The sequence below is a fragment of the Anabas testudineus genome, chromosome 2 (genome assembly GCF_900324465.2).
Source record: "Anabas testudineus chromosome 2, fAnaTes1.2, whole genome shotgun sequence".
Classification (NCBI taxonomy): Eukaryota; Metazoa; Chordata; class Actinopteri; order Anabantiformes; family Anabantidae; genus Anabas; species Anabas testudineus.
Genome location: NC_046611.1, coordinates 15,566,395 through 15,592,036, shown reverse-complemented (window position 1 = coordinate 15,592,036; position 25,642 = coordinate 15,566,395). Strand labels below are relative to the sequence as shown.

The window sequence follows — 25,642 nt, the reverse complement described above, 5'->3', positions numbered from 1 at the left end:
TATAGCCTAACCCTGCTTTAAATTTCTCAACTTTATCCCTGACCTGTCTGGCGTCTTCCTTGGACTTCATGATGCCGTTTTCTCCCCAATATTTTCTTAACAAACCACAGAGGTTGTCACAGAACAGCTGTATTTGTACTGAGATTAAATTACGCACAGGTGAACTCTATTCATTAGGTCAACATTCAATCAGTGAGCAACCATCAGGCAACTTCTGCAGGCAATTGGATGCACTCAGAGAAAAGTGGGCTGAATACTTTTGCACACTGCACAGTTTCAGTTTTTTATTTGTAAAAAAGAAATAAACTCATGTATAATTTTCTTTCTGCTTCACAAGTGTATGCCACTTTGTGTTGGTCTTTCACATAACATTCCAATAAAATATATTTATGTTTGTGGTCATAATGTGAGAAAATGTGGAAAGGTTTAAGGGGTATGAATACTTTTACAAGCCACTGTTCTCTGTCTTGCCACTGTATACATGTTTGCAGTTGCAATGCAACTAAAACATTGGCTAGATATGAACATGTAATGTGTGAATTTGTTTGTTTGATGTTGACTTGTTTGTTAAGTGAATATTTTTGACCATTTTCAGTTATTGAAGCAGAAAGATACATTATGTCGCCCCTCTTTAGAATCTTGTACTGACAATATATCTCCTTCCATTATCCTAACTAATATTGACTGATCTTTTTTAGAATTTATATAAAATATCAGATTTCCCAGTGCAGTCATGCTGATGTTGGTAATCACATAGCAGAACACGGTCCTCTCATGTGTTCATTTGAATAAGAAATTTAGGCCAATGTCTAAAAGCGCACTGTATTATTGTCTTTGTAAATGCAGCTGATGAGTTTGATGACAGTCCTGTCTGTGAACATGGTGACAGTCAACATGTTACTGACCATATTTTTTCTTCCAGGTGAGCTCGTTGTTTATTCACTTTTATTAGGAGACATCAGAATCAGTTTGAACTGAATTGATTTTTGTTTGTTCCTGAATCTAAACAAATATTTTCACCTCTTTTCTCATTTATTTATTTGTGACAGTATTAGATTTTTTATTTTTAAATTTGGTGAGTTTATTTGGTCACTGCTGGAGTTCAGCTTGTTGAAGTGATTAACTGTTTGTTCTACTAAAACTTCTGTTACTCATCGGTTTTAGGAGACAGGTTTGTATGCAATAAACTGCTCACGCTGGTTTGAAGTTTGGCTTCACTGCAGCTAATGTGTGTTAACAAGAAAATGGTGTTACAGGAGTTTTGGCTGATTGCCCAGCCGACCTCTTCATTATTGGACCACAGAAGATGGAAGCACTGAGTGGATCTTGCTTGATGATCCCATGTAACTTTAGGGCGACATCGAAACCAGGACAAGAATTTGACAGCAGTCGAGAAATCTTCGCAGTGTGGATCAAAAGTGATTATGATGTTGGAAAAATCTCAGAAAACGTTCTCTACAACAGCAGCGGGACAGTAACAACCTATCCAATGAAGATCACTGGAAACCTGAGTCAGAAAAACTGCACCACTCTATTTTCTAATTTAACCACAACATACACAGACACATACTACTTCAGGATCGAGAACTGGCCATTCAAAGCAACAGCTTGTGATGATCCTCTTCAAATAACAGTTAACGGTAAGAAAGGTTTTTAAATATTTTCTCGCCCTGACAGCCGCCAGTGTATGTCACAACTGCTGTTTTGCTGTTTAATTTTAAAACACAAACTGTGAATTAGAATCCGTCGAAATATATTTAAAAAAAAAACATTGAAAAAGCACATTCTGAATTCATCAGTAATAAATTACCAGACAAGTTTCTATTTCAGTCTTCTACATTGTATACATCCATCCACCCCAACCACCTGCTTGAACCTCACTTTCCATTAAAAGTTAATTTGATTCATTCTGTAAATATGTTGCAGAACAACATACATTTTATCACATTTAGTTTTAGGTTAGCACAATTTGTATGACAGTATTTCACAGAACATGGCAGTCATTTCTTAGATTCCTGTATTTTACATGTTTTATTTCCATTGATGTGAAACCACAGATTCTCCTCAGAGACCCAGAATTAAAATCTCTAAAGTCGATCTGAAGGAGAAGGAGTCTGTCACCATCAGCTGCTCAGCTTTCACTCCCTGTCCACACTCCCCTCCTAATCTCACCTGGAGTCTCCAACAAGACCTTCACAACAACAGAGAGGAAAACACAGATGGAACCTTTACAACTCAAATCCAGGAGACCATCACTCTGTCAGACAAACATGATGGATACAACATCAGCTGTTCTGCCACATATCCTGTGAATGAAGGAAGAGACGTCAGGACAGCAGAGACACAAGAGACTCTCAGTGTTTCATGTAAGACAACCAGAGTTTGTTGTTGGATCCTGTCAGCACATGAAGCTGATTTTAATCAACACACTTAATGTGACATTTTCCTCAGATGCCCCCAAGGACACCTCAGCCTCCATCAGTCCATCAGGTTTGGTGTCAGCAGGTAGCTGGGTGAACCTGACCTGCTCCAGCAGAGCCAAGCCTCCTGTCAGCAGCTTCACCTGGTTCAAGATCAGCACAGATGGAGACAAGACTGTATCTGAAGGAGACTTTTACAGATTTGAATGTAACAGATGGAGGAGTTTATTACTGTGTGGCCACTAATCAGCTTGGTAATCAGAGATCACCAGAGATCTGTCTGATTATTGAAGGTAAACATAGTTCATAAAAAAACACTTGACTGAATTCACTAATGTTTTTCTTTTGCTAAGATGCTTTATTTAATTTTGGGACTATTGTTTGTTATAAGTATCTGCAGATCACAATGGCCTGAATGTGATGATGACACTATACCTTTCTGTAGTGGCTACATCAGTGTTTAATATATCCAGATCACATTGTTTATATTTTACTTGGTGTTTTATATTGATTTTGTTTTTGAATGCTCAGTGGGCCACAGATAAACAGAGTCAGTCTTATTCAATTAACATTTGATTAAATCATACTTAAACAACTTCAGTTGTTAATTGGTCATGAAGTTTTTGATTTAAACGGTTTAGTTATGTGGCAGCAAGGGTTGTCACAATCCTTTATTAGAGATTCTGTCTCTCAGTGTTTCTAAATGGTCTGTTAACCACTGCAGACGCACAACAATGAAAAAAAAAAAAAAAGAAGAGATTCATCAAAGTTCTAGCCAAGTGTTTATTTAGACTCGACCACTAAATGCACCAACGTCCTATGTTAATCTTTTGCCTCTTCATTAATGTGACTGAAAATCACACTTATGTTCAAAGCGACATGTAAATGTTGATACTGGACGTCTGAGCAAGTCATTTGCTGTAGCAACCTTTACAGAAAAGTGATCAGGGTTCTCATTCAGACATGAAACGAAACTAATTTAGAGGCCAACAGATTCATTGAAAAGGAAAGTATGTCCCCAAGGGGTTTTACTCTTGTTACAGTGTTTTGTATTTATTATTATTATTATTATTATTATTTGTGATTTGAAACCACAGATTCTCTGAGTCCCAGAATTCAAATCCCTAAAGTCAATCTGAAGGAGAAGGAGTCTGTCACCATCAGCTGCTCAGCTTTCACTCCCTGTCCACACTCCCCTCCTAAACTCACCTGGAGTCTCCAACAAGACCCTCACAACAACAGAGAGGAAAACCCAGATGGAACCTTTACAACTCAAATCCAGGAGACCATCACTCTGTCAGACAAACATGATGGATACAACATGAGCTGTTCTGCCACATATCCTGTGAATGAAGGAAGAGACGTCAGGACAGAGACACAAGAGACTCTCAGTGTTTCATGTAAGACAACCAGAGTTTGTTGTTGGATCCTGTCAGCACATGAAGCTGATTTTAATCAACACACTTAATGTGACATTTTCCTCAGATGCCCCCAAGGACACCTCAGCCTCCATCAGTCCATCAGGTTTGGTGTCAGCAGGTAGCTGGGTGAACCTGACCTGCTCCAGCAGAGCCAAGCCTCCTGTCAGCAGCTTCACCTGGTTCAAGATCAGCACCGACGGAGACAAGACTGTATCTGAAGGAGACTTTTACAGATTGAATGTAACAGATGGAGGAGTTTATTACTGTGTGGCCACTAATCAGCTTGGTAATCAGAGATCACCAGAGATTCACCTGAATATTGAAGGTAAGTGTAATCATCCGGTACTTTGTTGATTATATTTTCTCTGAAATACATCTTAAAAGGACATTGGAACAAATAGTCTTCTATTTTTTTAGGTATATTGTGACCTTGTTTTAGGTCATTTATACACAAATACAAAAGTCTGAGAATTTCTTGTGGAAAGCTGAACTTCAGAAATCAACGTTGTCTACATGTCCACGTCTTCCTTCAGTCACTGGTGTTTTTAATTGTTCTGTCCTTAGAACCGTGGAAACTAGTTCTTGGCAGAATCATTCTTATCACTAAAGTCTTTGGGATCGTCATTGTCATCTGTTTGATTCTCTGTCTTTGGTGAGTATAAAAACGGTTGACTCAGTTACTGTTAAGTAATGTCATTGATGACGTCTGAAGCCTCGCTGCTTGGAGCAGTTCAGGAAGTGGTTCAAATTTTGCTGCAATGTCTTGACAGATCTAAAGGCCAATGAATCGCCATACAATTTGTGGGTAGTGTTGGAGTTTTGAAAATTCACAAGTGATATATTGTTTTAAATAGTATTTATTCAAACATAGCTTGTTTGAATAAAGACTACAAGGAAAGGGAAGTTTTTCCCTATTTCACACATAGTAATATTACAGCTACAAATAGCAGTAATTTTGTTCCCATTGCTGTTAGCGGTGCACCACGTACGTAGCTGTTTAACTTTTCAATCAAGCCTGAAAGCCTGTTTGCATTTTGTCTGTTACTTTGTTCTCTCAGGTCTGTGCACGTTGCTATTGTACCAGCAACCTGCACAAGGCCACGTGGAGAACACCAATTAGGCCTCTACCATCTTGACTTCCCTGACTACATCTCCCAGAGTCCCCTGCTTTCACTAACAAACCCTCCTGAGTTACAGGCTTTCCACCACCACACTTATCTTTGTGGTTTTCTATGTTTACCTATTGTCACACACATTACTCTGTTAAAATAAATCTTATCAACTCATTTAATCTGGTTCTGTAAAATAAACCACTAACAAAAACTTTTCTTCCAGGCGTTTGAAGTCAACACATCAGACTGACAGACTCAGGTGAGGAAACATTTAACGTTCCTGCACAGTGAAGTTTTTTTGTTCACGTTGTTAAAGTACTTTTATTATTAAACTTTTATCAGAACAGTCTCAATTTCACATGCTTAAAAGTCCACTCAACTAGTTTGACGTGTCTTCTGACAGACTCAAATAGGTGAAGAGGCAGCCAGTAATGTCAAAACGTCAACGACAGAAAACAACCCAACACCAACTGTTGATCCAGATGTTCTCCAACCTCACCTGAAGAAAGATGAATATTTAAAACATTTTTTTATGTCAGCTGATAGAAGAAGTCAGTGGAGCCTGAAAATGTTACCGTCACTGTCAACAGTTCAGTGAAGAGAAACTCAGAGCTTCACGTCCTGCTGATTTTTCCTGTCTCTTATCAATGTGTTGATCTGCTGCTCTCACGTGGCTGTTGTGGTTTGTTATTTGCATGTTTTACACTGCTAAAAATATATATGTGTAGTTACCCAACTATTAAGGTACACCAGAATCATTTCTGAAAACAATAAAAAAAAAATGTACTAAGTACATGTAATCAATGCAGTCCCTACATTAAATGATACTTACTTATACGTTTTTATTGTTTATCATTAAGTTAAGGAGATAATGAGGAAAGCAACAGGGGAAGTGTTTCAGTTTTGCCAGACAAATAGGGGAGTTTTAGAAATTTGTTTTTTTAAAGAACCAATTATAATTACAGACAGTTTAAATGAGAAATGGAGTTTATTGTTATAAAATGAATGTGGAGTGATTCAGGAACTGGATGGGGGAAGCAGGGGAATCTGGGAGTTGTAGTCTAGGAAACACAAAATGGTGGTTGACAATATTGCAATCACCACATGACAGGGTGCTGGGTAATGACAAACAACAAAAACTGGACAAGAGGTGAGGCACAAAGACACAGTAGCAACACAACAGCATTAAGGTTCAGTCAAAAATGAGAAATGAAAATAAAGAAAGAAAATAAACAAAACTAGAAAGTCAGGGAACTGGAACATAGGGGAAAACAAAAAGCGTGGTGAAAACAGAAATGTATCAACTGAAAAGCGCTGCAGACAAAAACTCACTAGGCAGAGGTACCAGGTCTGTGGCCCGAGGGCTGAACCGAGAGAGTAAAGGTCAAAAATCCAGGGCAGGCTAAATTTATAAAAGGGCACGGGCACGGCAAAGAGACAACACAAGATGAATGACTGGAAAGAAGAGCAGAAACTAGTAGTCAGAGTGAACAGGTTGGTGCTTATAAAAGGGAAATAATGAGACACAGGGGAAAAGAATCAAGATGATTAGTAAAAAACAACAAACCTCTCTTTTGAACAACATTAAAGACATCTCCATGAGCGGAAAACTGGATCTTCTCTGTCCATGGGAGATACACTTGAGTGGTTCCTGCAGGCTTTTATATCGAACAGAAAAGATATAAACCAAAGCATCAAATAATGTCCAGGTGGAGGAGACTAAGTGCAGATTTTGGTGAGATGATCTGTTGCCAGTCGTGTATCCAAACCTTTTCTGCACCTTCTATTCGCTTGTGAATTAATTCAGGTTAAAGTCCTGTCCCTGCTTTGTTGCTCTCTGCCAGTTCCTCAGTCCTGTCACAAAATGGCACCACCCATCTCAGCCCATCTCCTCCTGTTCTCTTTGTCCACTTTTCTTTGTCTTTCTGTTCAATCTGTGTATGTGTCCTGATGTTGAGGACAGCTGTCATTGAAAGTGTTAGTGCTGTCTTCTTGATTAAGAGGAAATAGTGGAGAGAGAAGGATTCATTTAATTATGTTTTTAGCGCACTTACAATTTAAATCTGTGAGGTACTTTTTACTTTAATCATTTGAACTGGCACATTAACATGGCTCATAGTGATAAACCAGTCAGCTCCATCTTATAAAAGATGCAAGTGTAACATTGACCTAAACACCATGATGACAGAGCAGACATCACTCAACTTCCTCATCAGACTAAACAGCAGGACAACATGTTCCAACACAGCTAGTTTACACATGAAACTCCTACAGGAACTCTTAGACAACAAATCCATACAAAATGTACTGTAGTATTTTGTGGACCATAACTAACTCAATTGACGTATATAGTGAGGGGCAAAGCATGAAGAAACCAGCATGCTGACATCACTTATTTGTATTTGTAAGGAAAACTAACCCCACTATTGGAGCCCAGAGTCTGGACAATGAGAACAATGCCAGTGCACATTTTCAAGAAAAGTTGATTCCTTCAAACTGTTCTACAAATCATTTATTTGTCATCTTGCAGTACTTCCTGTTTCTTCTTAGAACCATGAACTGTCGACCCGGTTTAAAGAGCAACGCACGAGAAATGAACTTTCAGCCAACTTTATCAACTTATCAAAATTTAGCAGCATTCAAATCAGATTGGGATAAAAACTGATTCACGTCACTCTGTCCCGATGAAGCAGATATCATTCATGTTACAGCCTCAAAAACAAAAAGCTAAAGATGCCCATCGATGTTTGTATCAGCAGCTCTCTTTAGTTTTTGCTTTACTTCTGGATTTTTTTGAACATGTCTGTTTTTTTAAATCAACAGAGAAGAAGCAGAAGTGTGAAACCCTGCAGGGTAAACACAGAGCTCCAGGTGATGTGAGAGGAAGATGCAACAATGGGAGATTGTCTGTTTGGTCTTTAGTTCACTTTGCTTTGCAACTGTTTTTGACTGATATCAAATCCATGCGATACACAGAGTAGTGAGCCACCAGATTAAGTCATTGGATTAAAAATCCTCAGTTCTCACAATAAAACTGAGACCTGTTTGTGTTTCTCTAATAATTACTGGAACTCATTCAGCTCAGATCAGATTTAAGGTTCTTGGCTTTTGGTTTGAAATGACAGCTGCTAAACAGGACGTTTAACAGTATTTTTTAATGAAACATGTAGCAACAAAGCAGAGGGAGGGCCATTGATTTAAAACAATCAAATTTGTTGACACTGGCAGAAAGGGGATCATTTTACTTAATGTTTACTATTGAGGTCATAGTGGACGATGGAGTCCTGCTGGAGTGTATTATGTTATAGGAGCTTTCAAAAGTTTTGGCACCTTCGTTTATGTAAATACAGTCCTGAGAGACAGAAGAACAACAAGCTCAACTTGACTTTAGAAGAACCAACAGATCCAGGATCGTCCCAAATCATCAATAACAACTTATCCACAAATGAAGAACAGGGGCCTGAACTAAACAGCAAACCTGAACCAAGTATAGTGTAAAAACATGCTGGTAAGTTTGTGTATTCTGCTGGAATGTCACTACTTTTACTACTGAGTTCAATTTGGTTTACTTACATACTGCAGAGCTACAACAAGCAGCAGACAAAACTCTGGGCAGCCTGATAGGACCAGTAAATTCACACTGTCTATGAGACAGATTTTACCAGAAACAGCTTAAAACCAGCTTCTTTGGCTCATTTCATCAATGCTTCATTTTGCCTTATAGTATAATTACTGCTGTAGGCATTTGATGATGTGATGTTACAACATTAGTAAAGTTGAATTAAAACAGCGTAAAAATGCATCATATAAACAAATCGGCCAGACTTTTTTCAAATTATTTCTCTTCCCATTGCCTCTCAAAATAGCAGCTTTCACTAGACCCTATTCACAAAAAGTAAAATAGTGATGATACTTTTCAAAGCAGTCTGGATAGCGTGCTGCCAACAACTCACTCATATTGTATTACAGCCGTATGAGACTCCACTTGGACGTCCAGTAACCATTCAAATATCGTCTTTCATGACAACAGAAACAAGCATGCTAATCAAGTGGAACTGGGGAATGAAGAACTGTGTGGAGTTCAGCCTTTCTCAGCTGAAACTGACAAAAAACAGAACATGAATATGAATATGAAAAATACATTTTGATGTGTTAATACAATTTCATCAACAAGCGCTGCTGCTCACAAAAGAGACACATCACAGTGTTTTCAGGGAGACATTTTAAACTAGTTCCTGCATTTGTTATTTTCTAGTGCTAAGTCATTTATCAGTGATAAACCTTGAGGACTACATTTTACATTTCAGTCATTTTATCCAAAGCGACTTACAAGTAGGGTACAAGGGTAGGCAGGGTGAGCGTTAGGAGGTCTTGCCTAAGGGCCACTGCTGGTTGTAGGCCATGGCTGTGATTTGAACCCAAGTCTCCCACATGTGAGGCGGTGATGTTACCACTACACTAACCAGCCGCTCCAGTTCAGGACTAGTTCACATGCCTGAAACACAGCTTACTTAGCCACCTCATAATCTAGCTAGCTACCTATAAGCTACACAAACTACCACATACGTCTGCTGTATTGGTAATTTGTTCTGTAAAAAAAAGCAATCATACGTCTTTAGGCCAACTAAAGGCAAAAATAAAACTAAAATCCTATTTTTCACAAAAACAAGGTGCCACATGACTGCGACACCAAAACCACTACTGATTGGGAGAAGGCAATGGGCCATTTATAATATATTTAGGTCTAAATCTGAATGTAAAGAGCTTTGATTTTTAATATGATTTAACATTCATTATTTCCGATTACAGGCAGCCTATAACACACGTCAATCAAGAGAGGCTTGTTCTTCATGCCACTGTGTGTTGCACACATTTCTAATAAATATGTGATAATAAATCTCTGTAATTGATGACTGTGATTGTCTTTAATAGAACATAAAACAATCTGTTTGTTACTGCATGCAGAAGAATTGTCATTAAATACTAAGAGGACATCAGTGAGAAATGTATGAACTTCTTGTTTGAACATGTTCAGGAAGTTGATACTGTAACAGCAACTGGACAGGGAAGCTGATTATTTACTGTCACAGTTCAGCTCAAATTCCTGAATTGATCCATTGTTGCTTCACACCAAAAGTTCTCTTTGCTGCTTTTGTTTGATGTTGTTTGGTAAGTTTTTATTTTTTACTTTTCATTTTTATTTCACTTGATATTTTCCTTGTTGCTGTTTGGTTTATTCACTTTTCCTGTTTGCCTGTGCTGTTTATTAGAATTGATGATACATATCAGTTCTGCAGATGTTGTTAATAACATACTGTGACACAGTAAAGTGTTGAACAGGACAAGCTCCTGTTATGTGGGAATTTGAATAACAAATTCATGTTAATATTTTCTAAAATCTTACTGTATTATTGTGTTTGTGAATGCAGCTGATGAGTTTGATGACAGTCCTGTCTGTGAACATGGTGACAGTCAACATGTTCCTGAGTGTCTTCTTTCTTCCAGGTAAGATCTTATATTTATTTTATATGGAGACAAATTTAAATGACCTTCATAAAATTATTACAAAATGAGAAAGGGTCATTAAACATTGTGCAGTTGTTTTTTGTATAAAGTGAGTTTTGTCTTCTCACAGAGATTTTTTACATCATGTTAATTCTAAAACTGGTTTTACAGGAGCTTTGGCTGCTTGTTCTCAACCAACAAACCTCATTATTACTGCGCCACAGAAGATGGAAGCACTGAGTGGATCCTGTTTGATGATCCCATGTAACTTTAGCACAAAAACAGGAGACGCAACATTTGACAGCAGCAGACAAATCTTTGGAGTTTGGATTAAAAATAATTCTGATTTTGGCAACAATCCAAACAATGTGATCTACAGCAGTAGTAAAACATTTAACATCTATCCAATGAATATTACTGGAAACCTGAGTCAGACAAACTGCACCACTCTATTTTCTAATTTAACCACAACATACACAGACACATACTACTTCAGAATCGAGAACGGACCATTCAAGGTGACAGCTGTTTGTGATCCTCTTCAAATAACAGTAAAAGGTAAGAAAGAATTTTAGGGACTTTCACTCCGTCACAGCAGCCAGTGAATGTTCACATCACAACCTGAGAGTTTTCTGTCCTATGACAAGATTTATGAAATATTTCATTATCTTGAATTAATCTTTACATTTTTGTTTGACTCTAAAATGATCAACAAGTGAAATGTACAAATAACATTATAAAAAAAGAACATAAAAAACAACAACATAATACATTATAACATAATAAAGCAAGGATAACATTGGAAACCTGAGAAACACTGAGAAACCATTGCTTAAATACACTTCTCAAGTGTGTAAAGGTAAATCGGAGTGGTCTCGATAAGAAGTATGAGATTCTGCAGCACTTGTCAATTTTGTGTGTTTTTGTGATGCTCCTCAAAGCTTCATATAGAGACATACGTGAGCCAGATATCATATTGCACAGTCCATTAGGTGAAGTATGATGATATGAGATAAAATGTTGTTTCTACAACCATGGACAAAATCATCAGTTACATTTTGAAGGGGACTAAGTGTGGAAATGTTTCCTGAGGTCGTTTCTTGTTTAACACATCAGTCCAAAGCCTTTTCACTCTTTGTTCTCCACTCTAATGTTATAATGTAATGCAGGGAGATTACTGAATCTAAACGTCGGAGAGGTGTGTCTACTGTATGTTAATTAAGGCAAACACAGTAAATGGTCTGTGTCTGTGATGACACTACATGTGCCTATTAATCAACAAACTACTGAATGTCTCTCAGCAGAGATGTTATGAACCAAAGCAGAAAGTCTTGTGGACAACAAATAATCAGAATCACTAACATTTTGCCAAGTCATATTTTAACAACATCAGGTGTTTATTTTTAAACACATCTATTGGTTATAAAGTGTTTTTGCATCTGCTGTTAAAATTTACATCACCCTGTAAATTTTCTCTTCCTTTCTGTTAACCACTGCAGATAAATAATAATAAGTAAATACAGGTGATTCATAAAGGATTTTACTTTTACTTTACTTTACTACTAGTCTTGTTACCGTATGTTGTATTTATTTTGGGGCTGTTATTAATGCATCAATTTTGCTGACTTAATCACAGAAAACATAAAAGCAGTAACTCATAAATAACTGATTAACTCATTAATTAACATTGATCATTTTTTGGTGCAGTCATTGAAATCATTCAAAACATACACACTTACACTTCCTCTCTCGCTGTCTCTCTTACACACACACACTGTACTGTGTGCGTCATTAGGACATCACAGGCTGACAACTTGAAGTGAATTAAACTTTTGTGAGTTGCAGACTAAACCTCCTCAGAACAATGTCTTAACACTCAATTGTGCATTTTTGGTGCTGGCCTCTGTGTGAGGAGGCACAGTAGATCATTTTGAGGAGCATGACCTGTGGATGAAACAACTTATGTATTTCTCTTCTTTTTTAAATGTGTGTTTTAAAACCACAGATTCTCTGAGTCCCAGAATTAAAATCTCTAAAGTCAATCTGAAGGAGAAGGAGTCTGTCACTATCAGCTGCTCAGCTTTCACTCCCTGTCCACACTCCCCTCCTAAACTCACCTGGAGTCTCCAACAAGACCCTCACAACAACAGAGAGGAAAACACAGATGGAACCTTTACAACTCAAATCCAGGAGACCATCACTCTGTCAGACAAACATGATGGATACAACATCAGCTGTTCTGCCACATATCCTGTGAATGAAGGAAGAGACGTCAGGACAGCAGAGACACAAGAGACTCTCAGTGTTTCATGTAAGACAACCAGAGTTTGTTGTTGGATCCTGTCAGCACATGAAGCTGATTTTAATCAACACACTTAATGTGACATTTTCCTCAGATGCCCCCAAGGACACCTCAGCCTCCATCAGTCCATCAGGTTTGGTGTCAGCAGGTAGCTGGGTGAACCTGACCTGCTCCAGCAGAGCCAAGCCTCCTGTCAGCAGCTTCACCTGGTTCAAGATCAGCACAGACGGAGACAAGGTTTTATCTGAAGGAGACTTTTACAGTTTTATTGTAACAGATGGAGGAGTTTATTACTGTGTGGCCACTAATGAGCTTGGTAATCAGACGTCACCAGAGATCTGTCTGAATATTAAAGGTAAATACTAAATAAATAATAATAATAAAATAATAAATAAACAGTACTGCATCTAGTAGAAGAACGACAGCAGCTGTTGTTGGATTCATTATTTAATGTTAGGTGTATTTGCAGAATTGTGTGTGATGTGTTTGAATTCAATAAGTAGAGCATGATAGATACATTTTTTACAGAGAAAACAGCTGAATAGTTACACAGCTGGACTATTCCTGGTCTGGTTGTGTCCCAGACCCTATTTGGACCCCCCTTGTCTCCATCTGTTGTTCTCTTTAGCTTCCCATACTTCTTGTCTGCTTCTCTACAACTGACTGTACAAATTTCAGCATCAGTTGTTAATTATTTTAACATGTTACAGGTGATAAACTGTCTGGGATGGTTAGTCTCCATGTAATATTGAAAACCCTGGGAATTGTGCTACTTGTCAGTACACTGATCATCTTTGAGTGGTGAGACAAACATTTTTATAGAACTACACACTAATTACTTTAATTTTACATGTGGTTTGTTTGTATGAAATGGATCATCATCATCACAGCATCCTGTTTCTCTTTCAGCTGGATTAGGTCCTCCATCAAACCAAAGGTGAGTTACTAGTTAATTGACATCACTGACAATTAACTTCACTGTCTAAAAACCTCAGGAGGAGGTGAAATCTAGATATTTCATTTAGAGGTTTCTTGAGACCAAAATAATTGGAGCACTTTATACTTTGGTACCAGGTGTAATACAGTCATTCATCAGGAACTACTCAAATAGATGATTACACAACAATAAATCCTGAAAAACAATTACCGATAAAAACAAGATAAGCTATGCTATTTTTAACTACTAACATGTGACTAAGTTCTCCACTAATGACGTTAAGCAGCTGTTGTGTAAAAGTCACTTGAAGCTGAACTGTGACTGAAACTCTTTGAGCTGCAGTAAATTCACCACAGAGCACTGACACCACTCTCTCTGTGTTGGTTCATGTCCACAGGACAAAGCAGCAGACAGCGACTACGTCAACACAGTGACTGAGTCATCAACATGAGAAGAGGAAGTTGTTATGTTGGAACATTTACTGTGTAATTTATTCTATATTCATTTCTTATTGTGTTGTTCTACTGCATGTGCTTGAAAAGTGGTTATAGTGGTTCTGTTGCTAGTGCTTATTTTACTGTCAGTACCTCCAATAACTTATGTTGAACTTCAGAGATTAGTACAGATGGTCAGTCTCACATCATGATCTGAATAAACAATATTTAGAAACATTTATTAACATGATGGATTGTTTTCTTTTAGGATTTGTAAGAAGACAAAGTCCTGCAGTAGCTGTGCTAATGTTCTAGGAGGAATTAGTCAGTTTGAAAGGTGTCAGATAATATCAGACTTCAGAGTCACAGGATATGAGCAGTAAGGCTAAAAAAGAACAACAGAGGCTTGAAATTGTTCATGTTGCATTTGACACATCTTGAATTTCTTCCTATTGTAGCCACACTCTCATACAATAATGGACAAAAATTTAACTCTAACCCAAACCATAAAACTTAGTGTTACCACTGAAACACTGAATATGGGTCTCACAGACCTCAACATCAGACAAAGGGTTAAAATATAAAACAGTGAGGGAGAGAAACTGAAATAATAATAAACTGTCCACCTGTGCTCCAGACCAGTGTCAGACACACAGTGCTGCAGGTGGATGTACTGGGGATGGTCAGTGAGATAGTTACCATAATCCAAGAAATCATTCAAGTTAAACCTATAGTATAAAATATAACAAAAGAAATCAAATTAAGTCTTGTTAAACTTTAGAACCTTCAGAGCAACATCTAAATGTGATCCTCTTCAAATAACAGAAAAAAGGTAAGGTAACGATTTTCAGTCCTTTTCTCTTCCCGACAACAGCCAGTGAATGTTCACAGAACAACCTGAGAGACTTTTCTGTCTCATGTGATATTTGTGAAATATTTCATAATGTGGAAATTTGAAATTAATGGTTGTTTTTCATTTATTTGACTGAAAAATCAACACAAACAGTAAAAAAGAGAGCATTGGAAAACATTCAAAATCCAAGATTAGTGTACATGTAATGTATCTGTTTTTTTATTTTATTAGAAAAATTCAGCAACCAGCAAAGTCAGTGTACTTAGTGAAAAGTACTGTTACTTGAAGACAGTGTTGCACACAACTGTCAAGTCCTAATCTCAATCCTTTCATTTCTTAACCTGTGATTTAAAACCACAGATTCTCCTCAGAGTCCCACAATTGAAATCTCTAAAGTCAATCTGAAGGAGAAGGAGTCTGTCACTATCAGCTGCTCAGCTTTCACTCCCTGTCCACACTCCCCTCCTAAACTCACCTGCAGTCTCCAACAAGACCCTCACAACAACAGAGAGGAAAACACAGATGGAACCTTTACAACTCAAATCCAGGAGACCATCACTCTGTCAGACAAACATGATGGATACAACATCAGCTGTTCTGCCACATATCCTGTGAATGAAGGAAGAGACGTCCGAACTCACTTCTTTTTGTTTATCATTAAGTTAGGGAGCTAATGAAGAAAGCAACATAGGAAGTGTTTCACTTTTGCCAGACAAATAAGGAAGAACCAATTATAATGCCAGACAATTTAAATGAGAAAAGGATTTCTTTTAACAATTGATTGTGATTCAGGAACTGGATGGGAGAAGCAGGGGAGTCTGGGAGTTGTAGTCTAGGAAACACAAAATGGTGGTTGACAAGATTGCAATCACCACGACATGGTGCTGGGTAATGACACAAGTGGCAAAGCAAAAATATACAAAACAAAAACTGGACAAGAGGTGAGGCACAAAAACACAGTAGCAACACAACAGCATTAAGGTTCAGTCAAAAATGAGAAATGAAAATGAAGAAACAAAGTAAACAAAACTAGAAAGTCAGGGAACTGGAACATAGGGGAAAACAAAAAGCGTGGTGAAAACAGAAATGTATCAACTGAAAAGCACTGCAGACAAAAACTCACTAGGCAGAGGTACAAGGTCTGTGGCCCGAGGGCTGAACCGAGAGGGTAAAGGTCCAAAATCCAGGGCAGGCTAAATTTATAAAAGGGCACGGGCACGGCAAAGAGACAACACAAGATGAATGACCGGAAAGAAGAGCAGAAACTAGTAGTCAGAGTGAACAGGTTGGTGCTTATAAGAGGGAAATAATGAGACACAGGGGAAAAGAATCAAGATGATTAGTAAAAAAAAAAAAAAAAAAAAACAAGGCGAGGAACAGGAAAGAGACCAAAATAAAAGCATGAGACAGGAAATAAAGCCAGGATCTTATTCATATAAGGACAGATTTATTCTAACTTATTTTAGTGCACACAGGAAGTTGAGGAAGAGTTCTGTCTTGACAGCCATTTGAAGTTTTGAAGTTTTGAGTGAGTCTGCTGATTGATCAGTTGTACAAAGCTTGTTTCACCATTGTGGGGCCACCAATTATGCTCCTAAATCCAGATTACACTGAATGTGATCATTTTATCTTGACATCTTGACAGCTTTTTGATTTCTCAGAACTTTCCAGCCAAATTTGATCCTGCCCTCTCTTTGTAACAAGCACATTAAAGACATCTCCATGACTGGAAAACTGGATCTTCTTTTTCCATGGGAGATACAGAGACTTTAATTCATGCTATTGAGTCATTCAGACTGGATATGGAGACTCTTATGTTCTTTTTTAGACCTGACACAAACAAGAATGACAAATATTCAAATAGTTCCTAAATGCTGCAGCTAGAATAAAAAATATAAATATAAATAAATATAGAAATTTGACTATATTGCTCCAGTGCTTGCTGCCCTACATTGACTCCCTAATGAAGACAAATCGGACTTTAAAGTGCTTCTGATGACATATTATATATTAATGAATTAAATTAATTGATTTAACTGATGATTCAGAAATAAAATAAAAAAGCATTGTTTTTCTGGAGTAATTCTGTAGCAAGCGTCAAGCATCAAAGGTTTGATAGCATCACTGTTGTACACTAAATATTAACCTGCCACAGATTAAATCCACACTTTGTTCATGTATTTTATCTTCTTATCTCTGGAATTATCCATTAAATCATGGGATAAGGCTGGTTCCTGCAGGCTTTTATATCGAACAGAAAAAAAAAAAAAGAATTAAACAAAAGCATCAAATATTGTCCAGGTGGAGGAGACTCAGTGTCTCTGTAGAGACTGTGTAGAAGGGCCTCATGTCTGACAGTGGAGCTGTTATGAAGAATCTAACATTGCAGCACTGAGAGTCATCTCTACTTCTGTTGTGAAATTCCTCTGTGTTTCTCAAAATTTCTAATGTACAGAGAAATTGAAGAATAAAAAAATCTGTGTCATGAATCTTTTTAGGTTTCCTACATGCAGCATGGAGAGAAGACGTCCCCACCACTACCTACTGTATTTTAGTCCCTGCTGCAATAAACATTTACCTGTTAGTTAGTTTAAAATGCTTTTGGCCTCCATAAGAGCAATTAACCATCCAGTGGGTTTAATAAGATATGAACTCTGCAGAGCACTGGACTTAATGAAAAAATGTCTACTAATGTGTGCACAGTACAGAAAGTAAATCCCATAGTTTAGTCTTTTTTTCACAGTAGGCAGATTTTGGTCAGATTATCTGTTGCCAGTTGTGCATCTCAGCCTATTTTTCCCCTTCTGTCCTCTCTATTCACTCGTTAATGAATTCAGGTTAAAGTCCTGTCCCTGCTTTGTTGCTCTCTGCCAGTTCCTCAGTCCTGCCACAAGATGTCATCGCCCATCTCAGCCCATCTCCTCCTGTTCTCTTTGTCCACTTTTCTTTGTCTTTCTGTTCAATCTGTGCATGTGTCCTGTTGTTGAGGACAGCTGTCATTGAAAGTGTTAGTGCTGTCTCCTTGATTAAGAGGAAATAGTGGAGAGAGAAGGATTCATTTAATTATGTTTTTAGCCACTTAAACCACTTAAATCTGTGAGGTAGTTTTTACTTTAATCATTTGAACTGGCACATTAACATGGGTCATAGTGATAAACCAGTCAGCTCCATCTTATAAAAGATGCGAGTGTAACATTGACCTAAACACCATGATGACAGAGCAGACATCACTCAACTTCCTCATCAGACTAAACAGCAGGACAACATGTTCCAACACAGCTAGTTTACACAAGAAACTCCTAAGAACTCTTAGACAACAAATCCATACAAAATGTACTGTAGTATTTTGTGGACCATAACTAACTCAATTGACGTATATAGTGAGGGGCAAAGCATAAAGAAACCAGCATGCTGACATCACTTATTTGTATTTGTAAGGAAAAATAGAAGTTTCCTCAACTACTGGAGCCCAGAGCCTGGACAATGTGAACAGTGACCAGTGCACATTTTCAAGAAAAGTTGATTCCTTCAAACTGTTCTACAAATCATTTATTTGTCATCTTGCAGTACTTCCTGTTTCTTCTTAGAACCATGAACTGTCGACCCTGTTTAAAGAGCAACGCACGAGAAATGAACTTTCAGCCAACTTTATCAACTTATCAAAATTTAGCAGCATTCAAATCAGATTGGGATAAAAACTGATTCACGTCACTCTGTCCCGATGAAGCAGATATCATTCATGTTACAGCCTCAATAACAAAAAGCTAAAGATGCCCATCGATGCCTGTATCAGCAGCTCTCTTTAGTTTTTGCTTTACTTCTGGATTTTTTTGAACATGTCTGTTTTTTTAAATCAACAGAGAAGAAGCAGAAGTGTGAAACCCTGCAGGGTAAACACGGAGCTCCAGGTGATGTGAGAGGAAGATGCAACAATGGGAGATTGTCTGTTTGGTCTTTAGTTCACTTTGCTTTGTAACTTTGCTTTGCTTTGACTGATATCAAATCCAAGCGATACACAGAGTAGTGAGCCACCAGATTAAGTCATTGGATTAAAAATCCTCAGTTCTCACAATAAAACTGAGATCTGTTTGTGTTTCTCTAATATTTACTGGAACTCATTCAGCTCAGATCAGATTTAATAAACTAAATAGACTCTTGGTTTGAAATGACAGCTGCTAAACAGGACGTTTAACAGTATTTTTTAATGAATCACATAGAAACAAAGCAGAGGGAGTCATCTATTTAAAACAATCAAATTTGTTGACACTAACAGAAAGGTGATAATTTTACTTTATGTTTACTATTGAAGTCATAGTGGACGATGGAGTCGTGCTGGAGTGAATTATGAGAACTTTCAAATGTTTTGGCACAGAAGCAGAAGAACCTGCGATTGTGGATCTGTTGCCAGGACAACAAGCTCAACTTGACTTTAGAAGAACCAACAGATCCAGGATCGTCCCAAATCATCAATAACAACTTATCCACAAATGAAGAACAGGGGCCTGAACTAAACAGCAAACCTGAACCAAGTATAGTGTAAAAACATGCTGGTAAGTCTGTGTACTCTGCTGGAATCTACTTTTACTACTCAGTTCAATTTGGTTTATTTATATACTGCAGAGCTCCAACAAGCAGCAGACACATTTTTATCAGTGCTTCATTATTTATTTTTGCCACTATTATTATTATTTTAGCATAAAAATGCATCATATAAACAATTTGGCCAAACTTTTTTGTAAATATTTATTTTCCCATTGCCCCTAAAAACAGCGGCTTTCACTAGATCCTATTCACAATAAGTAAAATAGTGATGATATTTTTCAAAGCAGTCTGGATACCATGCTCCCATCAGCTGTACTCTTACTACAACGATATGAGACTTGACTCGGTACGTCCAGTCACTAATCAAATAGCATGTTTCATGACAACACTTATCAAGTGGAAATGGTGAATGAAGAAATATTTGGAGTTCAGCCTTTCTCAGCTGAAAGTGACCAACAGGACATGAATATAAAAATATTCATTCAAATAATTGTATTTTTGTAGTACTAAGCCATTTATCAGTGTGTGTTTTTTCTCTCTCTCATTATATTTTTGGTGATAAACCTTAAAGACTAGTTCACATGACTGAAACACAGCTGACTTTGCCACCTTATAATCTAAACACAAACTAGCCTGTATGTCTACTATATAGGTCATTTGTACTGCAATAAAAGCAATCATATATCTTTAGGCCAACTAAAGAACATAAGAATTATTTAAGACTTACAAACCTATTTTTTTACAAAACCAAGCTGCCACATGACTGCAACACTAAAACTACTATTGATAAGGAGAAGGCAATGGCCAATTTTTAATATATAGGTTTATATATTTTCCATATAATTCTAAAAGATCTAAATCTGAATGTTAAGAGATTTTTAATATGAATTGACATTCATTATTTCAGATTATAGGCAGCCTATAACACACTTCAATCATGAGAGGCTTGTTCTTCATGCCACTGTGTGTGTTGCACACATTTCTAATACATATGTGATAATAAATCTCTGTAATTGATGACTCTGATTGTCTTTAATAGAACATAAAACAATCTGTTTGTTACTGCATGCAGAAGAATTGTCATTAAATACTAAGAGGACATCAGTGAGAAATGTGTGAACTTCTTCTTTGAACATGTTCAGGAAGTTGACACTGTAACAGCAACTGGACAGGGAAGCTGATTATTTTTCTGTGTCACAGTTCAGCTCAAATTCCTGAATTGATCCATTGCTGCTTCACACCAAAAGTTCTCTTTGCTGCTTTTGTTTGATGTTGGTAGGTAAGAGTTTTTTGTTTTTTTTTACTTTTTATTTTTATTTCACTTTATATTTTCCTTGTTGCTGTTTGGTTTATTCACTTTTCCTGTTTGCCTGTGCTGTTTATTAGAATTGATGTGACACATCAGTTTTTCAGATGTTGTTAATAACATACTGTGACACAGTAAAGTGTTGAACAGGACAAGCTCCTGTGGGAATTTGAATAACAAATTCATGTTAATATTTTCTAAAATCTTACTGTATGGCTGTGTCTGTGAATGCAGCTGATGAGTTTGATGACAGTCCTGTCTGTGAACATGGTGACAGTCAACATGTTGCTGAGTGTCTTCTTTCTTCCAGGTCAGACCTTATATTTATTCACTTTTATATGGAGACAAATTTAAATGTCCTTTATGTATTCACCAACAACAAATTATTACAAAATGAGAAAGGGTCATTAAACATTGTGCAGTTGTTTTTTGTATAAAGTGAGTTTTGTCTTCTCACAGAGAATTTTTCCATCATGTTAATTCTAAACCTGGTTTTACAGGAGCTTTGGCTGATTGTTCTCAAAAAAAAAACCTCGTCATCACTGCACCACAGAAGATTGAAGCATTGAGTGGATCCTGTTTGATGATCCCATGTAACTTTAGCACAATAACAGGAGAAGAAACATTTGACAGCAGCAGACAAATCTTTGGAGTTTGGATTAAAAATAATTCAGATTTTGGCAACAATCCAAACAATGTGATCTACCACAGTAGTAAAACATTTAACATCTATCCAATGAATATTACTGGAAACCTGAGTCAGACAAACTGCACCACTCTATTTTCTAATTTAACCACAACATACACAGACACATACTACTTCAGAATCGAGAACGGACCATTCAAGGCGACAGCTGTTTGTGATCCTCTTCAAATAACAGTGAAAGGTAAGAACAATGTTCTTACAATTACTTTTCTGTCCTATGACAAGATTTATGAAATATTTCATATGTTTGACTTTAGCATGGTCAACAAGTAAAATGTACAAATAACATTACAAAAAGGAACATTAAATAAAACAACATAATATATTATAACATAATAATAAAGCAAAGATAACATTTTACATTATATATATAAATATATATTTATATATATATATATATATATATATATACTACTATATGTGTGAAAACATAATGCATTACAAGTATTAATACTGAATATGTATTACAGCCTATTAGATTAGATTAGATGAATATTGATACTGAGTTAGCAAATAGTTTCCAAAGTCGAGAGGAATCTAGTTCAACGACTTAATATGAGGTTTGGTCATTTATTGCATTGGTGTCTAACCAAAATGTCGAGCCCTTTTTCAAGTGTGTAAAGATAAATCAGAGAGGTCTCAAACTGAATTGCAGTACAGGATTCTGCAACACTTGTCAACGTTGTGTGTTTTTCTTTTTTTTAGATTCTTCTTCAGGCATGAGATATGAAATACATGTTTTGGCTTTATCAGTCTGTTAAAGTGAGAGTTTCCATCACTCAGACATTGGTTACTTGTTACGCTGATGCTCCACGAGGCTTCATATAGACATACATGACCTAGACATGATATTGCACAGTCCAGTCGGTGAAGTATGATGTACTGTATGAGATAAAAATGTTGTTTCTACAACCAAAGACAAAATCATCAGTTAGATTTTGAGGGGGACTATGTGTAGAAATGTTTCCTGAGGCTGTTTCTTGTTTAACACATCAGTCCAAAGCCTTTTCACTCTTTGTTCTCCACTCTAATGATGTAATGTACTGCATTAAACATTAAAAATTTCTCTTCCTTTCTGTTAACCACTGTAGACAACTTTTACTTATATATAACAACATCCTACATGTTTGTAATAGCGTGCCTGTTCATTAATGTGACTGCAGCAGGTCAGACTTTTGCTGTGTTCAAAGTTGTACATGAATATTTATAAGGTTTCACCTAAAAAGATTGCTGTGGTAACTCTTACAGGAAAGTGATCAGAGATGAAGGATTGGCATTCATGGAAAGGAGTAAATGTGTGAAAGGAACTAGTTTTTTGTTACCAACATTACCAGTCATTGAACTTGGATGAAACAACTTATGTATTTCTCTTTTTTTTAAAGTGTGTGTTTTAAACCACAGATTCTCCTCAGAGACCCAGAATTAAAATCTCTAAAGTCAATCTGACGGAGAAGGAGTCTGTCACTATCAGCTGCTCAGCTTTCACTCCCTGTCCACACTCCCCTCCTAAACTCACCTGGAGTCTCCAACAAGACCCTCACAACAACAGAGAGGAAAACACAGATGGAACCTTTACAACTCAAATCCAGGAGACCATCACTCTGTCAGACAAACATGATGGATACAACATCAGCTGTTCTGCCACATATCCTGTGAATGAAGGAAGAGACGTCAGGACAGCAGAGACACAAGAGACTCTCAGTGTTTCATGTAAGACAACCAGAGTTTGTTGTTGGATCCTGTCAGCACATGAAGCTGATTTTAATCAACACACTTAATGTGACATTTTCCTCAGATGCCCCCAAGGACACCTCAGCCTCCATCAGTCCATCAGGTTTGGTGTCAGCAGGTAGCTGGGTGAACCTGACCTGCTCCAGCAGAGCCAAGCCTCCTGTCAGCAGCTTCACCTGGTTCAAGATCAGCACAGACGGAGACAAGACTGTATCTGAAGGAGACTTTTACAGATTGAATGTAACAGATGGAGGAGTTTATTACTGCGTGGCCACTAATCAGCTTGGTAATCAGACATCACCAGAGAGAGAGATTCATCTGAATATTAAAGGTAAGAGTGGTGAGTAATTTTTTTACTTAATTGTACCTATAGATCATAATGAACTGAATGTGGTGTGGTGCCATTGTGAATATCTGTATTAAAGACATCAGTGTTTTACATGTCTCAATAATATATCATGTCATATTGATCTTGTTTTTCTATCAGGAGAACCTCCTGTTCTACCAGTTCTTGGAGGAATCTTTGGGATCATCATTCTCATCTGCTTGATTCTCTGTATTTGGTCAGTATAAAAATCATGACTCAGTTACTGGTGCTGACATTTTATCTGAACGTTCAATAATCTCTGTTTTCCATCAGTCTTCACTCTTTACTGTCACATTGTGGATTTAACCTCAAACTTTTCTTCCAGTTATTTAAAGTCAAAACATCAAACTGCTCAACAGAGTCAGGTGAGCAAACATGAACTGTTCCTGTACAGTAAAGCTGTTTTACATCTGTTCACATTGTCACTGACTATAAAACTTGGATCAGAACTGTCTCTGAGCTGTGATAAAGATTATATTTTGATTTCTTCAAAGGTTCAGTGAACTAATTTAAGATTTATATTTTATAGAGTCAAACAGGTGAAGACCTGGTCGGTAAAAAAGAAGAAGAAAACATCCATTACGGGGAAATCGACTTCTCCGAGCTGCAAACTAAGGCATCCTCTAACTCAGTGCAGGACAGTGGACGGCAGCAGGACACAGTGTATTCACAGGTCAAAATGTCAAAGACAGCAAACAGCTTATCACTGACTGCTGACCCAGAGGATCTCTACGCTCAGGTGAAGAAATAAGGACTGGTTTGATTTTTAAGTCAGCTGATGTAGAAGAAGTCAGTGAAGTCTGAACATGAAAATGTTATTGTCACTGTCAACAGTTGAGTGAAGAGAAACTCAGAGCTCCACATCCTGTAACTTTTTCTGTCTCTTATCAATGTGTTTATATTTATCTGCTGCTCTCACATGGCTGTGCATGTCATTTGCATGTCTGACACTGTTAAAAAAGAACTAGTTATCGATACCAGAATCATTACTGCATAGATATGATAAGTGTAGTATACGTACATGTTATCATTAAGGAGTTAGTTAGTTTCAAGAAGAAAAGATTTATCAGTTTTATATGTTTATATACATGCTTTTACTCTTGACAACTTCATTTGTGTCATTCAGTCTGAATATCTTTTTTTGCAGCAAGCAAGCACAAAAAGTATGCAAATAGTCCAGCTAGATATTTGACTAAATACACCAGTGCTTTCTACACATCATCAACTTCCTATTAAAGACAGATGGGTGCTTTTGATGATATATTAAATTTTAAATAGAAGTGCTCCTTACCTTGTGCTCCAACTTGTGTTCATCTTTTCTATTGTGCCTACTTCCTGTGGAATAACTTTTCTGCTGACATCAGTGTGATCCTGTAGAGGTCAAATCGAAGTGAGAAATCAATTTACATGCACTGACTTCTATTAGTAGGAGAGTTAAGTAGTAGATTATTGCAGTTACCAGTCGTAACAGTCCATGAGTTGGTTTTAGTCTTAATGAATCTATCAATGCCAGAATGAATATTTCTGAAAATCAGTACATCTCTACACCTCTTTTTTTTATTCAAGTACATGAGCATACAAGCTGTGTACTTCCCTTCTCTTTCTGGTGTGATCCATTCTGCTTCCAGGTTCTCATGATGGAGGAAGCATTGTGGTTCGTCTCCCATCTGCTGGTGGTTTATGGAAGTTGTTGGTTGTGCTGCCTGATCACATTTTTTTTCACTCTCCACTCAATCAACCCCTTTTAAGCCTGGTTGTGAGTTGTGGATAAGCTTATTAAGCAGAATGTGACTGGTGTGAAAGGTGTACTAAGGATTTGTGTAATGCCTGAGGTTAGTGTAGGTATGGGAAGGTAAAGGAGGTAGAGGTGTGTGAAAGGAGAAACTACTGTACGTCTGCTGGTCACAGTGGAGAATGCAGAGAGTGATGCACTGTTTGACGTGGGTAAGAAAATGTCGCCATCTGGTGGGAAAAACTGGGAGCTGATAGCTACAGAGGAAAGTGAC

The 25,642-nt window shown here is 37.3% G+C and overlaps 4 protein-coding genes and 1 pseudogene across 6 annotated transcripts in view; all 5 read left to right on the top strand.

Annotated features, from left to right (window-relative positions):
* LOC113163505 overlaps positions 1-25,642 on the top strand; it is a 1,294,879-nt gene that overhangs the window by 245,135 nt on the left and 1,024,102 nt on the right. The window lies entirely within an intron of this gene.
* LOC113163522 (NACHT, LRR and PYD domains-containing protein 12-like) overlaps positions 1-25,642 on the top strand; it is a 428,332-nt gene that overhangs the window by 169,962 nt on the left and 232,728 nt on the right. Inside the window, exon 10 of the mRNA XM_033326781.1 lies at positions 22,750-22,770. Coding sequence (XP_033182672.1) covers positions 22,750-22,770 — 21 coding nt within the window. The remainder of the gene's footprint in view (positions 1-22,749; positions 22,771-25,642) is intronic.
* Positions 841-4,213, top strand: LOC113163541 (annotated as a pseudogene).
* Positions 10,057-14,279, top strand: LOC117153121 (sialoadhesin-like). Of its 2 annotated transcripts, XM_033326807.1 has the most exons (8): positions 10,057-10,122; positions 10,383-10,458; positions 10,630-11,016; positions 12,464-12,769; positions 12,855-13,115; positions 13,471-13,561; positions 13,670-13,697; positions 14,095-14,279. In XM_033326807.1, the coding sequence occupies exons 2-8, from the start codon at positions 10,386-10,388 to the stop codon at positions 14,146-14,148; spliced, it is 1,200 nt and encodes a 399-aa protein (XP_033182698.1). In that variant the 5' UTR covers positions 10,057-10,122; positions 10,383-10,385; the 3' UTR covers positions 14,149-14,279. The 2 variants fall into 2 exon arrangements, with proteins under 2 accessions (XP_033182698.1, XP_033182697.1); XM_033326806.1 differs by lacking the exon at positions 10,057-10,122 and having other exon boundaries at positions 10,377-10,458.
* LOC113163595 (sialic acid-binding Ig-like lectin 12) lies at positions 20,739-25,581 on the top strand. 2 transcript variants are annotated; one of them, XM_033326799.1, is made up of 8 exons: positions 20,739-20,801; positions 21,067-21,142; positions 21,333-21,719; positions 22,940-23,248; positions 23,334-23,609; positions 23,757-23,832; positions 23,962-24,001; positions 24,166-25,581. In XM_033326799.1, the coding sequence occupies exons 1-8, from the start codon at positions 20,796-20,798 to the stop codon at positions 24,385-24,387; spliced, it is 1,392 nt and encodes a 463-aa protein (XP_033182690.1). In that variant the 5' UTR covers positions 20,739-20,795; the 3' UTR covers positions 24,388-25,581. The 2 variants fall into 2 exon arrangements, with proteins under 2 accessions (XP_033182690.1, XP_033182691.1); XM_033326800.1 differs by having other exon boundaries at positions 20,740-20,801; positions 23,334-23,600.

Coding starts and splice junctions, on each gene's coding strand:
- LOC117153121 (XM_033326806.1), top strand. CDS start 10,377: ATGCAGCTGATGAGTTTGATGACAGTCCTGTCTGTGAACATGGTGACA. Junction 13,116..13,470: donor GATCTGTCTGAATATTAAAG/GTAAATACTAAA, acceptor AACATGTTACAG/GTGATAAACTGTCTGGGATG. Junction 13,562..13,669: donor ACACTGATCATCTTTGAGTG/GTGAGACAAACA, acceptor TTTCTCTTTCAG/CTGGATTAGGTCCTCCATCA.
- LOC113163595 (XM_033326799.1), top strand. Junction 23,833..23,961: donor TGCTTGATTCTCTGTATTTG/GTCAGTATAAAA, acceptor CTTTTCTTCCAG/TTATTTAAAGTCAAAACATC. Junction 24,002..24,165: donor AAACTGCTCAACAGAGTCAG/GTGAGCAAACAT, acceptor TATATTTTATAG/AGTCAAACAGGTGAAGACCT.